The 17793-nt window shown below is 39.8% G+C and overlaps 1 protein-coding gene across 1 annotated transcript in view; it reads left to right on the forward strand.

The window, feature by feature from the left end:
• The window catches only part of HSF4 (heat shock transcription factor 4), a 247470-nt gene that overhangs the window by 39843 nt on the left and 189834 nt on the right, over nt 1-17793 (forward strand). The window contains exon 2 of the mRNA XM_044079550.1: nt 16514-16622. Coding sequence (XP_043935485.1) covers nt 16514-16622 — 109 coding nt within the window. The remainder of the gene's footprint in view (nt 1-16513; nt 16623-17793) is intronic.

Raw genomic sequence — 17793 nt, forward strand, 5'->3', positions numbered from 1 at the left:
CTTGTATAAAATAAATGCCTCTCTAATGTAGCATTTGCCTGGGGGTTCCACATTTCTCTAAATTTACATTTTAAGCATTCAGGGTTTTCCCTTGATTCAGCCGGTACCATAATATGACAGTTTGCCCCCTCTCCTGCATATACTTCTGGTGCATAGACAAATGAATGCTCTCTTTCAGTAGCTTCTGACCCAGCTAAGTTAAGCAAAATGAATGCCCTTATACATATATCTTTCTCAGAAAAAGCTGCTTGTATGAAAATATCACATTCCTGCTCGAATACTCTCCAATTCTCTGCTATATTATGATCAAACACAAGTGGACTGGGTCTGCAAAATTCCTCTTCCATATCAACACACAGTAGTGAAGGTGCTTGAAATTATGTATGAACATACACACACAAATATATATGGCAGAACTTTATGCCAGTACTTGTAGTTATGCCCAATAGCACAACAAACTCTTTGAAATAACTGCACTTTGCCAAATAAGTCTCCATAGCACAAGAACACTCTGAAATCACTACTTTATGAAACATTCCTTATTGGTGTAAGAAATACTTCGAAATGACTGCACTTTGCAAATAAACTGTGCGCAGCAAAAGAAGCTCAGAGTAAGAAACACTTTGAGATAAATGCACTTTGCAAACAAACTGTGCACAGCGCAAGAATGTTTCTAAATGGCTGTACTTTGCGAAATAACTCTGTACAGTGTAAGAAACACACTGCAGTGGTGGCTTTCTGCAAATAAATGCACACAGCACTAGAAACTTTTCAAAATGGCTGTACTTTGACTACTCTTTGCAATATAACTGTACTTTGCACACAGCAAACTCTTTGAAATAATTGCACCATAATAAAGCACACACTCTGCAAATGCTTTGCACACTTTGAGATACTTCGAACAACTTTAGTTATGATTTGAATGATTTCAGTCAATGCAAAATAATAGTTTGTGCCCACCACAGTCTTTTACTAAAAAGCATGCAGTCGCCTTGCTCTTTAAACTCAGTTTTGCCCTTTTGTTGTACTCGTTATGCCCTTTTAATCTCTTATCATGCTCATTAAACTTTCCTTGTGCCCATTTTACTTTAAACATGCTCGTTATGCAAACCAAAGGTAATTCTGAGCCCTATATGAATAGTTTTGCTAGTTTTATCAAATATTATGGTTTCAAACATTTTGTTTAATTAAAAATGCATTTTGTGCCTTCTGTTTGCTTAGTAATACTTTTTGTGTTACTGGTTTGAATAATAATGCATTTTGTGCCTTATAAATACGTCATTTTATTTTCTTTGCCAAATAAATCATTTGTGCAGTTTTCTTTATGTTTAGTTCATTTCTGTCCCTTTCTCATTTGTCTGTGCTCTGTTTCACTCAACCTGCTTAGTTTGCATTCACCTTCAACCCTGTACCTCATGGCTTGAAAAAGTAGCTCTTCTAATCCTTGTTCTAACACCATGTCACTCGTCTGCTCAGGATAAAACAGACAAACATTCATGAGTTCTGTTCAAGCAGCTTTATTACAAGCAAACACATCAGAAGTGAGGCTTTGAAACTTAAACTTAAATAAACTTATAACCCACTCTGGCTGTTTTCTCAAAATGGCACTGCTGCATGCTCTGTATTTAAATGCACATGCTACATCTGGAAGTGCTTCTTAAAGGTACATACACATGCTCTGATCTACAACTATTCTGGACCTGTCCAGCTTTAACCAATTCCTCAACATACCAAAGTTCAAAATACTGACACTTCAGAAACTACTGCCAATGATAACTCCTCAGGCTTTCATGGTATCACTAGACCTAAAGGACACCTACTTACACATTCCTATTCAAAAATCACACAAAAACTTTCTTTGCTTCAGAGCATGCTCCTGTCACTATCAGTTTTCAGCTCTGCCCTTTGGGTTGCTTACTGCTCCAAGGATTTTCACAAAGTGCTTGGCACCGCTCATTGCTTACTGCAGAACCAAAGGAGTCCAGATTTACCCTTACCTTGTTAATTGCCAGATACAAGCTGCAGACATTCATCTACAAAGATCTGAAGTTCACACAGGACCTCCTGACTTCTCTGCGGTTCACTCTAAACCTCAAGATATCCAGCTTGGTACCATTCAAACAGATAGTCTTTCTGGGAGCTCTCCTGGACTCTTCCCTCCAGAGGGCCTTCCTCCCCCAAGACAAAGTTACCTTTTTAACCAGTTACTTCTTACAGATACAGGAAAATCTAAGCATCACAGCCAGGGAAGCTGCAGTGGTACCTGAGGAGAGTGTGGTGTCAGAGCTGTCAGTCACTGGACCCAAATACCCTTGATGCCTTGCCTCAAACAGGAGTTCACATGGTGGGCACAGGCTTCTACCCAAAATCAAGGCCTACCTTTCAGATTCTTGCCCAGGGCCAAATCCTCACCACAGATGCCTTGGATACAGCATGGGGGGGGTCCTCATACCCAGTACCTCCAAACTCAAGGATTATGGCCCACTCAACACAGGAAGCATATAAAATGGAAAGAGCTCATGGCAGTACTAAACACTTTAATGGCTTTTAAGGACAAATGGGACACAGGGGCCTAGTAGTACAAACAGACAATACCACAGTCATGTGGTACATAAACAGGCAGGGATGTATGCATTCCTACCCACTGTGCTGTCTATCCATGCAAAAATGAGAGACAGCATAATCCTTAGGCCTGCACACCATGGTTCAGTACCTGCCAGGTGAAAAGAATACCCTGGCAGACCACCTCAGCAGGAATCTGACAGACCCCCACAAATGGCATATCCATCCTGAAGTTTTCTACACAATAACAGATAAATGGAGGGGGGGTTTCCCCAGGTAGACATGCTTGCCAGCAAGGACAAAGCTCACCTGGAGAGGTTTTGCACCAAGACAAGGCAGACATCTGCATGAAGAAGAGATGCCTTCTCCTTCCCCTGAGCACACCTTTTCATTTATGCCTTCCCTCCATTACCCCTGTTGCCTCTAGTGCTTCTGAATATCAGGGAGGAGGGCCCAAGGGCCATCCTAATAGCTCTGGACTGGCCCAGGTAGCACAGGTTACCTCTCCTCCTCAAGCTGTTCAATCAAAAGCCTTCAATATTACCACAGAGGGTAGACATCCTCACCCAGAACAAGAGGAGAATTGTGCACCCCAACCTTCAGACTCAGACCATCAGCTTGGTTTATTCCACAGTACCCTACTGCACCTCCAACTTGACTCAGCAGGTACAGACCATTTTAAAAGAGTCTAGAAGGCCCAGCACCAGATAATTTTACTCAGCCAAATGGAAAAGATTTTCGATTTGGTGCCAGAAGCACCAGTTTCAGCCAAATTCTGTTAACATTCCTATCATTCTGGAGTACCTGGCCAACCTAGTGGAGAAAGGTCTCTTTTATTCCTCCATTAAGATACATGCCTCAGCCATCTCTGCCCACATCCCTAGTTATCCACCAATTTATTCTCACCCATTGCTGAAGCAATTTCTTAAGGGAGTTATTCAAATTAGGCCCCACAAGGAGGAAATCCACCACTCCTTGCAACCTCAACTTTGTCCTAGAAAAGTTAACCTTGCATCCTTTGGAGCCTGCAGCCTCTACCACCTTAAAGTTTCTTACCTGGAAAACAGCCCTACTTCTGGTTATCACTTTGGCTAGAAGGGTTTCAGAGTTTCAGGCCCTAATGGCAGTGGAGCCTTTCATTATCTTCCATAAAGACAGGGTCTCTCTCATTAAACTATTCCATCCTTCATGTGATGTGGTTACTAATGTGTCCCTGATAAAGGTCATTTGTCTACCTACCTTCTTTCTCAACCCTCAAAGCAGAGGGGAAAGATTACTGCACTCTCTGGATGTGCATAGGATGCTATGCTTCTACCTGGATAGGACTATTGAGGAAAACAGACCAGCTGTTCATTACCTTTGCCCCAAGCTCGAAAGGAAAAACAGTTTCTAAGCAGACTGTTTCCAAGTGGATTTCCCACTGCATCTCTTTCTGTTACAGCCATCATGGCAAAAAGCCCCCAATTTGATTAGGTCCCACTCTACTAGGGCCACAGCTACTTCTACAGCTTTCCTCAAAGGGGTTCCCACTGGGGACATCTTGGAGGCAGCCACTTGGTCTTCTGTGCATGCCTTCACTAAGCACTACCACATGGCAACCTTTTTGCGAGTCTAGAGCAGGTTTTGCATCTGCAGTCCTGCAGGGAATCCTCTCCTCTCCTTAATCTCCTTCCACCCTCTCTAAAGCTTTGGGAATATTCCCACAGGTCAGGACTGTAATAGTGAAACACAAAGAACATAATACAGTTGTGTACATTTAACATAAAGTGTATTCACTGTTACAGTCTTCTTTCCCTCCCACCTACCCCCTCAGCCTACTAGGTAGGCTACTAGAATTAACAAAGGATCCTACACCTTCCAACCCTGGTTTGGGGCCACTCTTTCTTGGCCCACCTTAGGTACACCTGTGTCCTCCTTGGATCCACACTATCTTGGTCCTTCTAGGGTACACTTCTAAGTGGGTCAAGAAAATACTGAAGTGATGATGCAGGCTGGCTGCCTTTACACTTGAGCATACTGACATTGGTAAGGGCGTCCACCAGCCTGGGAGGTGAAAACAGTTTTCTCTAGTAGTCTTGCCGGCCAAGGGCTTTCATGGCAGGAAATCCCAATAGTCAGGACTGCAACAGTGAATACACTTCAACATCTACATTTACGGTAAGTACACTCAGCTGTACTTTACCTCTCTTCATACAGGACTAATTAATTCTAACCTAATAATAAAGCCTAACAAACTGAAAGTGATTCTTTTAGTTCTGTAGACACAGTATTATCAACAATCCAAACTTCTAAGCATATTGGCTGATAACCAAACATCAAATAAAAAGATTAGTGTAACAGGTACCTAAGAATACACCTTCAGCAAAGCTTTGAATTTGACATCTGTATCCAGAAAGCCATGACACAAACAAATACTTTTCTAGGCTACTTACACAGAGCAAAACAATTCCTAAGAAGCAATACAAGAAAAACATCATTTTCTGTAACCCTCTTTGTAAAACTTCTCTGTGAACACTACATTCTCACAAAAATATCATGAGTCCTGTTAAACAAATGTCGGTGTACCTACCATAAAACAGACTCCTAACCTGTGAAACAAAATATGCCACTGTTCTGCCCTTAACCATTCTTCAATGGCCAGAATTCTAATATATGTATAAATATGGTCAGCTCACTAATAATTACTTATAACAGCAAATGCCCCTGACTTCAAAAAGTCCTATACTCTGCATTCTACAACTGTTCACCTCTATCTTCGTGTTTTATTATAATCATTTTGGCTATAGCACCAATCTGTTCCATGGAGCTAAATTTGTAATGCTCAACAATGAACAGAGTTTGAAGCTGTTTTCTATTTTAATCCATCCATCCATTCATCACACCTTTTCCCCACTTTTGTACATGGGGTCAGGGTATCAATTCAACAGTGGCAATCATCTAGAGACAATGTTCACAGCACTGGGTGCCTAGCTCTGCTGCTGTTGTTCTTTCATGCCACACATACACATGCTCAGTCACACCTATTGGCAATTTAGACCATCTAGTTCAAAATATAAAGAGTGTCCCTGGTGTGTATTGTTCTTCCCACCCATATGTCTTTCATGCTGCAAAGCTTGTTTTATTAACTTTTTTAATTGCCCTTAGGGCACGATGTAAAGAGTATCCCTGGTGTGTATTGTTCTTCCCACCCATATGTCTTTCATGCTGCAAAGCTTGTTTTATTAACTTTTTTAATTGCCCTTAGGGCAGGATGTAAAGAGTATCCCTGGTGTGTATTGTTCTTCCCACCCATATGTCTTTCATGCTGCAAAGCTTGTTTTATTAACTTTTTTAATTGCCCTTAGGGCACGATGTAAAGAGTATCCTTGGTGTTTAGTGTTCCCTCATCCTACATCTTTTGTGCTGCATAACCTGTTGTTCTGTTATCTTTTTACATGACTACAATGTCACAGTTCAGTTTCTCTGGTGTCTAGTGTCCCCCTAATATTGCAGGATTTCCTAGTTAGTCTCTGGGAGTGTCTCTCTGTGTCACTCTCTCTTTCCCGTTTACACACCACATGGTACATTGGGCAACATGCACCTATCAGCACTTGTTGTTTCTGCAGCAGTTATGGGTTTTATGGCTCAGCTCAAGGCCCAATCCTCCTAGGAGGGTGCACCACACACATCCGCATGCACACACTCACACCTAGGGGCAATTTAGAGTGTCCAATCCACCTACTGCATGTCTTTGGAAAGTGGGAAGAAACCGGAGCACCCAGAGGAAACCCACAAGAATGCAGGGGAGGACATGCAGATTCCACACAGAAGGCACCCCAGCCGAGAATCAAACCAGAGAACCTCTTTCTGCGAGATGACAAGGCTAACCGCTATACCAGTGCGCCACCCTCTGGGAGTGTAGAGGTGTGATAACCCCACACACAGGCACACATGTTCAGATTCATATACAAACACAGACACACACACACACACACACACACACACGCACACACACACACACACACACACACACGCACATGCACACGCACACACACACACACACACACACACACACACACACACACACACACACACACACACACACACACACACACATACATATGCAAACATGCAGACACACATACACCACCACTATTTCTCTGACACTAACATGATCTCACCCATTGAAAGCAATAGGTGAACAGAAATGTTTGGCCATTTTCATTAAGATATTTGGTCAAACTAACTCATGCAGCCTAGCAATTCTTTGAATCACTCAGCTGCGTAAATGCTTTACCATAGTCATTTCTAGGGGACAGCATTTGCCTAATTAGTGTAGACTGCTCTCCCAAAATGCCTCATTACCATTTTAGACCACAGAGACACAATACAGCACTGGGGGAGGGCTGTTTCTGAATAGGAAATGGTTACCACAAGCAATAAAATGGCTTACAATTTGCTGTAACCTTTCAGAATCTCACTTCTACCTACTAATTTTAGTTTTCCTACTGATATTCTTGCAGTTTAAAATATTGACAGGGATTCATAAATGAGTGTCTAGAAAGCGCAAAAAATGTGATAAGAATGTTCTTGATACATATCGTGTACACTCTGTGTAGGATTTATTGAATATAGCCCATGACCTTTTTTCATTCTTGGCAAGATATACTTATTTTCCCGCTTTACAGTTTATAGTATTCTCAAAAGGTAGTATCTGTTAACAACCTAGCATCTATTATTTTTGTACTTTTTATTTATTTCTAGTTTCACATTATTTTGGTTGAGTCTTGCTTGTACAGTGTTTAGGATTAAATAATTTAAATAAAATGAGCTAATCTGTTTGAGAATTCTTCTTTGACTTTGAGAATAAGAGTAATCCCTTTTAGTTTTCTTAAAAAACACAAACAAAAACAGGTAAAATGGCTCTACAGAAAAGTTGCATATACAACAACAACAAAAAAGCTCGGGTAAACCAGAGTATCCACTGCATAATACCTTAAACCTTCTTAAAAGGAGATCCATGGGATGGGTCTACTTTGTTTCACTGAATCTCATTTCACTGAATTTTCTTTCACCCCGACTACTTCGCTGAAAACTCAAATTACTGAAAAACTCATTTCACTGAATCTCATTTCATTGAACTGCAGTTAGTATATGTGGCACTGTGTAGAGTATTGAAAGGCAAGTAAAAGGTATATGCCCTTTTCCCCACTGTAGTGTGATCCTGAAGTTAATATATACAGTTAGGGGGTGTCCCCCACATTGGGTAGTGGGGGGGGCATAGCCCCCCACTTAGTTTGAGTACATATTGTCTTCTGGAGAGAATTAGTCATTGATGTTGTAACTATGCATTTCTATTGTTATAAATGAACTGTTTTGAAGTTTTTGGTCAAATACAATATAAAACAAACAAGGTGGAGGCTACGCCCCCCACACACTCCAATGTGGGGGGCTGTGCTCCCCCACCCCCACAGTGGGGAAAAGGGCATGTACCTTTTACTAGCCTTGCAGTACTCTACACAGTGTCATATATATTAAGTTCAGTTCAGTGAAATGAGATTCAGTGAAATGAGTTTTTAGTAATTTGAGTTTTCAGCGAAGTGGTCAGGGTGAAATGAAATTCAGTGAAATGAGATTCAACAAAACAAAGTAGACCCCATGGGATATATATGCAAATGATCCTTAAGGACATACAAGCCCCTCAGTTACATTGCTTTGAATGACTGTTAACTTTGATTGTTTGTAAGTTTTTGTTAGTGCATTCAGGCGAGTAAAGTCAAACCTCTCTAGCTCTAGACATAACATTTTCACCGTTCTTATGGGTCATCAATACAGAATAAATGGATAACTTATCTAGTATCTGAAAACACAACTCATACATAAGCCTGATGTCTATAACATTAGGATGATTGCAAAATATCCCAAATAAGAACAAAAAATCTACACAGAGAAGCATATAGCATACTGCAAAGGCACATCAGAATTAAACAGTCACACATAAAATAAGAAAATGTAACTTAACTATTTCACTTCTTGACAGGCTTTAATGCTATCTTAGAAAAACAGTACTTACATATACATTTAACATTACTGCATTTGCCATTCTTTTCAAACAAACAGGAAAATTCAAACTTTCATACATATTTATTTATGTTTTCTTGAGTTTCATGAGCTGAATGAAATTTCTGTGCACAGTTATCTGAGTTGCTAGTAGCTCAGATGGATGTAAAATGACCAATGGTAGTTATCGAAAAGAGTAGAAGTTCTCCAGTGTCCTGGTCAGATTTCCCTTAGTCAGTATAAATATCATCTTGGGTGTCCCTTGGAACTAAGCTGGTTAAGAAAACATTGATTAATTAATTAATTAATTAATTAATTAATTAATTAATACTCTCCTTGTAATAATTTCTAGAAGACTGATGTCTGTGTCACTGCCATATATTTAGCCTTTTCACAGACCCCATTTGGTGTTTTGCTTGATAACTTCATTACTTGTGTGCGCAACCATGTTCTGTATTAGCTTCTTTTGTGAAGAGCACATTTGCTGCATTGATTGTTAATGCAATGCATTACAACAGTAAAGATTTAAATTGTCGCAGCAATAGCAAAAATTACAATAAGGACAGCCCAAGTGGGAGTGGCTCAAAGTATACTGTAAAATGGTATCTCTGATAATCCTTCTTCATGTCTTTTGAGTGCACATAATGATCTACCTATCTGCAACACATAGCTATCTTTACATGAGCACACAAAACTCTGAAATATTTTCACGAAGAGCAGCTGACAGTAGCTACCTGTATCAGCATTACCTACATCCATGCATGATATATTACTGTGCTTCTCTGTCTCTGCAATATGCTGTGCAGGACATCTGGATCACATACAGATACAGATGGACATGTTCCAGTATCATAAAATGCTTTGTACTTTGTGGGGCTGTTTGGGCACACATCATAGCATTTATTGCAAAAGTAATTCAAAAAGCCTGCAATACTGATGCAGTTAATCTAACGTGTCAGTTAAAAACGCTCTCATCTAGGTTTCTTTCATTAATTGTTCTTAGCAACCATTTGATATTCTGTGATTCATTAGTGCAAGTCCTGAAGTAGTGAGACTGAATGACCGAAAAAACTGACTTATATATGCAAAGGTCCAAATTCAGAAATGTTACAGTAAGGTGTACATGATACGTATACCTTGTAGCAACCTTTCAGCATTCAGAGACAGCCCTACTACAGTGCTTCTGCACAAATATGTGCAGCACTGCTGTGGGCTGTCTCTCCAGCAGAACTGCTTGCAGTAAGACATTTATGCAGCCAAGAGATCTGTGTAGAAGATCTGTGTAGATTAGCATGGATGCTTCTGGCCACTCATGTTAACGAACATGGCCAAAAGGCCATGTTCATCCATTGCAGCAGAAGTAAGCAATGGAGATTTTAGCTGCCAGTTATTGTTAAGGGTGTGTGCATGAATGAGGAAATTCATCCCTGGTTTGGCATCTATGTCTCTAATGGATACAGGCAACCTGTAAATGGTTCATCTCTCAGGCCCTAGCTTGTAAATGTTTCATTTCCCAACCCCTTGCTTACACTTATCAAGGGTAACAGAACTTGTCATAGATTTGGGATGCATAGCTAGGCTTAAAAAGGCCCTTGTGGTTGTTTGGTTGTTGGCCTAGTAAACACCTATGAGTGGTGGTATGCATGAGTGTGCATCTGCCTGGAAGGTAACATTATCGGGTTACTTGGGGTTGGTTTTGTGTGTGTGTGTGTGTGTGTGTGTGTGTGTGTGTGTGTGTGTGTGTGTGTGTGTGTGTGTGTTTGTGTATGTGTGCATGCGCACGTGTATGTTTGTGTATGGGTGAATGGGTGAGTGCCTCTGTGAGTGGAATTGAGTGGCAGTGCTGTATGTATATGTGTGTGTGTGTGTGTGTGAGTGTGTGTGTGTATGTATGTGTGTGTGTGTTTGTGTATGTGTGACTATGTCTGTGAGAGGTGTCTGTATCTGTGTGTAAGTGCTTGCATGTATGTGTATGGAATCGATGTTTGATTGTGTGTGTGTGTGTGTGTGTGTGTGTGTGTGTGTGTGTGTGTGTGTGTATGTGCATGCGCACGCATATGTTTGTGTATGGGTGAATGGGTGAGTGCCTCTGTGAGTGGAATTGAGTGGCAGTGCTGTATGTATATGTGTGTGTTTGTGTGCGTGTGTGTGTGTGTGTGTGTGTGTGTGTGTGTGTGTGTGTGTGCATGTGTGTGTGTGTGTGTCAGCGTGTCTGTGAGAGGAATTGTGTGATGAGGGCTGCATGCATACATGTATGTCTGTATCTGTGTGTAAGTGCTTGCATGTCTGTGTATGGAATCGATGTGTGATTTTGTGTGTGTGTGTGTGTGTGTGTGTGTGTGTGTGTGTGTGTGTGTGCATGTCTGTGTATGGAATCGATGTGTGATTGTGTGTGTGTGTGTGTGTGTGTGTGTGTGTGTGTGTGTGTGTGTGTGTGTGTGTGTGTGTGTAGGCGGTGCTGTATGTATATGTGTGTGTGTGTGTGTGTGTGTGTGTGTGTGTGTGTGTGTGTGTGTGTGTGTGTGTGTGTGTGTTTGTGTTTTTGTTTGTGCGTACGTTGTGCTTCCACGTCTGTGTATGGAATGGATGTGACATTTTCTGTGGGGGGGGGGGGTTGATGGCTGTCATACTTCCAGACACTCCTAGTCTAATGACCTAAACCTGCAACAGTGGATCTGGGGGACCACTAGCCAGCAGGAATAACTCTGAAGACATGAGTCAGGGGGACCACTAGCTATGAGGGAAAACTCTGAAGACATGGTTTGAACCACTAGCTACCAGTGAGAACTCTTACATGGTACACAAACAAAATGGAGATTATGAGAAAACACAAGATACCAGTGAGAACTCTTACATCCCATGCCTGAACTGCACATAAAACAAAATATGGGGGAACACTAACCACCAGGAACAACTGTAAAATTTTGTGCCTGAATGGAGCATTCACCGTACAGGAATTGTGGGGGTGGGGGGGCAAAGGACACCAAGGAGAACTCTTAAGCTACATGCTTTAGAGGCACTTAGATGTAATGTGGTTCAAGGGGAACACTAGACACCAAGGAATAATTCTTGGAAATTGTGTCTTAATGGCACTTGGATAAGAAGAGTCAGGGTGGGTATTAGACACCAGCAAATAACTGTTTGTTATGTTGTGCTTTAAAAGCAGTTAAAACTGTGGGTGGAGAACCACAAGGGGTAACTCTAAAGATGTGGGCCAGGGGAATGCTAAAAACAGGGATACTTTAATTAAAATAAAAACATTGTGTGAGGAACTGTTGGACACCAAGAATACTATAAAAGTAGACTGTCTTAAAGGCACTGACAGGGATTCCAACCCTATACCTTCCCAAAGAGGTTATTAGTCCTCTGCATCATCACTAGACACCAGTGATGCAATGTTAAAATGTAGTAAGAGTTAAAAAAATGTTGACTGCAAAGGGAGGGGAATTATAACCCTATACCCTTGCCACAGTAAATCTCAGCATAAACATGCTGCACTGACTGATAAATCAGTGCAGCAGGATGTTTTTAATATATATTGAGGATCTCAGGCATTATTCAATGCCTGCAACAGTTTGGGACTTATGAAGGGAGAGAGACAGGAGATATTAAGCACACATCTCAACCTGGTAGCACAATGAATCAAAACAGTGCCAAAAGTAATGTGAGACAAAATCAGGGAAACATTTTAATTATACCTTCTACAAACCTAGAATTTCACTAACAGTTTTTGCAATACATGTATTTACTGAAGGATAGGACATGTTAAACATCAATGTCTCGCACTAATGACTGACTCTAGGAAAAAGTAGACAATGGGATGTTCTCACAAGACAGGGTTGGGTATGGGGTATGTAGTATGTGTGTCGGGGAGCAGGCTAGTGAATGAGGGTGTGGGTGTCTGTGCTAACATGATGCTGCCACAGTTTACTGCTGAAATGTGCTGATCTGCACTCATGATAGTGAATGTCAGTTCAGGCATGCAAATTAAGCAGGAATGAGGTCTTTTTCTCATTGTGGCTAAAGTGTCTCTAGTCTCAGTCACAAAATGCTGCATCACAGAAACTGGGCCTTCTTACAGTAGCCTTTAATCTGAGAGGTGGGATTTTTTATTAATCCCCAAGTATGTCTGAGATTGACCTTTCTCTGAATACTCCCTTTTCTCTGAAATATGGCAATCTTGGGAGTTAGTACATAATAGTTTGTGGTGTGTGGGAAGCTTGCGTCCTCAGCTGGGTTGTCCTGCAAAAAAATATAATTTCAAAGGAGGAAGGTGATGTTTGACATTAGTTCTTTTGTATTTTCAGACATCTTTCTAAATTAGCTGTGGAGCTCACATTTACAAGAATTACAATAAGTAGATATTGTTGCTTAGTTGAATGCTAAGTTTATACTGCCAATTTATCCCTTTAGTATACACAAACACACAGGCACACACACACACACACACACACACACACACACACACACACACACACACACACACACACACACACACACACACCAGGATTTGTTTCAAAATCGTATTCGTAAATGTCTTTGGTGGCTGTTTCTTCCTGTGTTAAAATGGACACACGCCAATGTATGTATGATTTGTCTCTTAAATAAAGCAGATCATAGGAAACTGCCCTTGTTAAGCTGTTTTCATATCAGGAAATAATTTCCAGTACAACATTTGAGAATTCAAGGAATAATATGCTTAGTGTGGTCTACGTGATTAAACAGTTATTAAAGAACTAGCCAAAAAATGACTGTCAGTGCATTTGAATGGATTATTAGGGTGCATGATAGTGTATAGTTGTAGTAAGAATCTTTGTGTTCAATATCTTTGTATCATGTATAGTAAGGGTTAAAATGTGAAACTGCATTGCGTGCAAAGAAATAAGCTAAAATAAGTTGTTTTTGACATACCATGTACTTTGTAGCATGTCTCCATGCATGTAAAATAAACCTTTTTGCTTATTTTTATCTGCGTGATTCTTCCAGTATATGTTAAGAGTATTAAAATCTTTTGACAATAGTGAATAGTCTCTGTTTTATGTTGTTATATTATGCATCACTATCAGCATTTCCTAAAGCCATTTTTCTAAATTCTAGCATTCCAATCCTTGTTTTCAGGCCATATGTAAACTTTTATAAACAGTCTGTCCTGCATCATACTCAGAGCTTTCTTTGCCTTCCTCACATTCCTCTCAGATATCCTGATTTTAGCAGAATGTCCAGATTTAAACCTCATATTTTTGGCCTATAACTCATAAAATGTGTGATTGTCTGGCAAATTATTGAGGAGTGAAGTCACTAAATAATGACACACATTTCAGTTTCAGGCTTTAAATCCTTCAGAAAATGCATGCCAACATGAAACCGGTTATTCTAGCAACTTTGTAAGTTTATAAAAGCAATATTTTAAAAGCGTGCCTTATTTTAGGCCTTTGCCCCCCCCCCCCTTATTTTTAGCTTTGTCCAGATTTCTTGCTGTTGGGGGTTGAGAGGTTTGTTTCCTCACTGTAAGTATGTATATGCGTAGATGGCAGCAAATATAAATAAAGGCATGAGTTGTTAAGCACATTCCTCTCTATGACTAATTACATCTACAAATTCTGGGGTTTCAACAGGCTTTTCCATTTTGGCAGTTTCTAGCCCAAGTGATTGTGAGGCACCTGATTAAAAAATAGGGCTCCAGGAATTTTCAAGCCATGTGGACTATTGATGACTTATTCCTATGTCCAAGCTCAAACTGGAAATGGGCTTGCTTTATGGCAAACAGCAGTTAGAGTTTTACATTGGTAATGTGTGCCAATGTAGAAACTCTGTGCACAAGAGTAGCCCATTGAAATTAATTGGATTATGTTGTGCAAGTGCTTCACCTGTACATCAGATGTGGTAAAGCAGGTCATGGATAGGTGACTGTCTAATGCATACTGTACAAGTTCTGACATAAATATGTACCTGTATCCCATACAGAGATTGTTGGCTAAGAAGTGCATGCATTTGCAGTGGTGTTGTGAGGGGGCAGCCCCCTTCTACAAAAGGGATAGCTATAAACTTCATATTTTCAAAACAGTGATTCAGTAACAAAACATCACAGATCGCCTACCTTGTGTTTTTTCCAAGGAAATAATTATCGTCATGATGACAGATGACATACAAAACCACTCATCGTAGATAACAAAATACAACCAGCACAGATGTTTTTAGATCCCCCCACAGTATTATATATGGGATAGACATATTTTTATTAACCAATATAAAAATATGGCAACAATCAATAAGGAATTGAAGGATCTTATATGGGAGAGGAAAAGGCAAGTGTCAAAAATAATAAACCAAGTCTTCCCTTGGAACAAAGTGAACTAAAAATGCTACACTTGAAAGGTTATTTTAAGGCCACCCAGTTGATACTCATAATTCACAATCAGAAGGGTATAGATCCAAATGGAAAAAAGTTGATGTTAGTACAGGAGGTGGGATTCCAGATATAAAAATCATTTCCATTTGGCGCAGACACTGAAGAAAGATGCTAACAACTATACAGAATATTTATTTTTTTATTTGTTTGTTTATTTTGTTTGACATTTGTTTACCAGAACAGTCCACTTGGGTCAAAAGAGACCATTTTCAGTGGAGGCCTGGGGAGAAAAGCCACACATTACAGACCATGATTTTCTTCAGCATATTACAAACATATTACAATATCTTAGTACAATACAGAGTGAAGATGTAGGTTCATGTAGAGACGTAGACATCACAGCATATAACAATACATCTCAGCCATCACAGTATTTAACTATACAAATAATTCAGCTTATATACACCAATATACATTCTTATGAGTGATTTACATGCTTTTACCCATTCCAGAAAGATAATATTCTCTGGTATTTTATTAATAAAGGAGGTGCTAAGTCAGTGTTGGCATGGTGATATGTACAATGGATGGAAAAACATTAGTCAAGGAGTAATATGCAACAGAAGGAAATGTATTCAGGGTAGCATGATATAAAAACACACAGAAAGGGGCACAGGCCTCTTACTTGAGTAATGTGTGAGTGATATTAGGGAAGGGAAACTCTTGTTACCATCCCAAAACTTGTTCCTTAACATCTTCATTCCCCTGTGTTCCTCTATGGGGTTGGCCCATTTTTATACAGCTGTTGCTAGTAAGGGAAGGAACTGAGAAGTACTCACTGCTTCTGTTTTTTAGTGTTTTAACTTCTACTTTTAACTCTTACATTGAAGTCACAGTTACCCAGTCAATGGCGCTTATTGGGATTATGCTAAACTAAGAGAAGCAATACCAAATGATGCACAGATCTGCTTTCCTTTGACATTTTACTGAATTGGATGTGTTAAATCTCTTTATGTTGAGACTGCAGTGGTACATGACCATCCTCTCTTATCATTAGTGATAATATGGAAAACATATTCCACCGTTTTTATTGTCTAAGGATCACTATTCAGTTTATTCAGTAGCTGGTACTCACCCCTCAAGAATTGCTGATTGGCTGATTCTGAATAGTATAATGCTGGTTAATTGGAGGAATTCATACTCCATTTCAATAACGTTCAGGTAGTTTTATAGCAGGCAGACAGAACTGATTAGGTTTTCTAGTTAAAGTGACATATTAAGCTGCAGTTCAGTTCTGAAAATGAAACTATGGCTATTGGTCATCAATCTGACTTCAAAAGGGAAGGTATTCCATCCTTTATGCCACAAATGCAAAAAGGTTTAAACCAGCCTTCAGCTTTGACTTATTTCAGGTCAATGACACAGTTGTACTAAGAGATGCTCTTTAGGGTAGTTGTAGATAAATTACTCTGTGATTAAGGTCCCTTGTATTACCTAACAGGTTCAGTGCTGAAATATTTTCCTGCTTTGTTCAATATAAAATTATGTTATGTTATTTTTCAGAGTGGAACAAGTTTCCATGTTTTTGATCAGAGCCGCTTTGCCAAGGAGGTTCTTCCAAAATATTTTAAGCACAACAATATGGCAAGCTTTGTCCGACAGCTGAATATGTGTAAGTATGATTTTAGTTCCTTTCAGAGTATTTGGTTGTCACGTTGTCAAAGACAAATGAACATGTGGAGGACTTAAAAACATTTTTTATTATATGATTTCAATGTTGCAAAGTAGAATATTTTCAAAAGAAGCTCTCAAATGAAATGCAACTATAACTATAAATGTAAATGCTGCTTAAGGATGTCAGCTAATCCAGTCTAACATGAAGTTCAAATTTAACTTCAGGATTACAACTTTATCCAGCATTTAAATGTGCCTTGCTTCTGTTATATATGTGTATCTGTCAACAGACTACTCCCTGTGATTCAGAAAGGCTTAGTATGATGAGGAAGCCTTATCTCTGAAGGTTTCTAAAGCACACTAAGCCTCTCTGGGTTACATTGCACTCTGCTGGAAATGGTTTCCACTCATGGGGGCCTCAATAATGAGAACAGTCATGTGAACAAAGTTGTAAACTAATGCAGCAGTCTGAAGGAATGGCTAATGTGAATTAGCCATATGTTGTACCCTCAGAAATCTCCACATCTTCTGATTTATTCTGCCAAGAGATTCAGAGAGTCACACAGCCAAGTAAACTTTTATTCTATGAGGAAAAAGTGAATGCTGTCAAAATATATCAGTCACCCATTCATTTGTATGGAAGTATTTATGGTGCAAGTAAGTCCAGTTAAGCTATTGGAGATGGTGGGGTGTTAGTGTATGTGCATGTTTGTGTATCTGTGGACATGTGTGTGAGGGACTGTAGGGACATGAATAAGAGTACATGAACGAGTGTGTGTGTGTGTGTGTGTGTGTGTGTGTGTGTGTGTGTGTGTGTGTGTGTGTGTGTGTGTGTGTGTGTGTGTGTGTGTGTGTGTGTGTCTGTCTCATATATATATATATATATATATATATATATATATATGTGCGTGTGTGTGTGTGTGTGTGTGTGTGCATGGGTGTTAGAATGTGGGTGAATATGTGTGTAGGAGAGTGCCTTAGCTAGTGCTTTACATCGGCTGCTAGGGATAACAATGGTCTGACAGTTCAGTGTGTTCAATTCCAGGAAATTAAAATAAGCTGTTAATGAGATCTTTGTCATTTTTGACATCAGATAATGACAGATTCCTTAATGTACTAGATAATTTGAAGGATCATTTCTCTGGAAAGTGTTATGCCCAGCAGATGTT

The sequence above is a fragment of the Protopterus annectens genome, chromosome 8.part0 (assembly GCF_019279795.1).
Source record: "Protopterus annectens isolate FY-2018-M chromosome 8.part0, PAN1.0, whole genome shotgun sequence".
Lineage (NCBI taxonomy): Eukaryota > Metazoa > Chordata > Ceratodontiformes > Protopteridae > Protopterus > Protopterus annectens.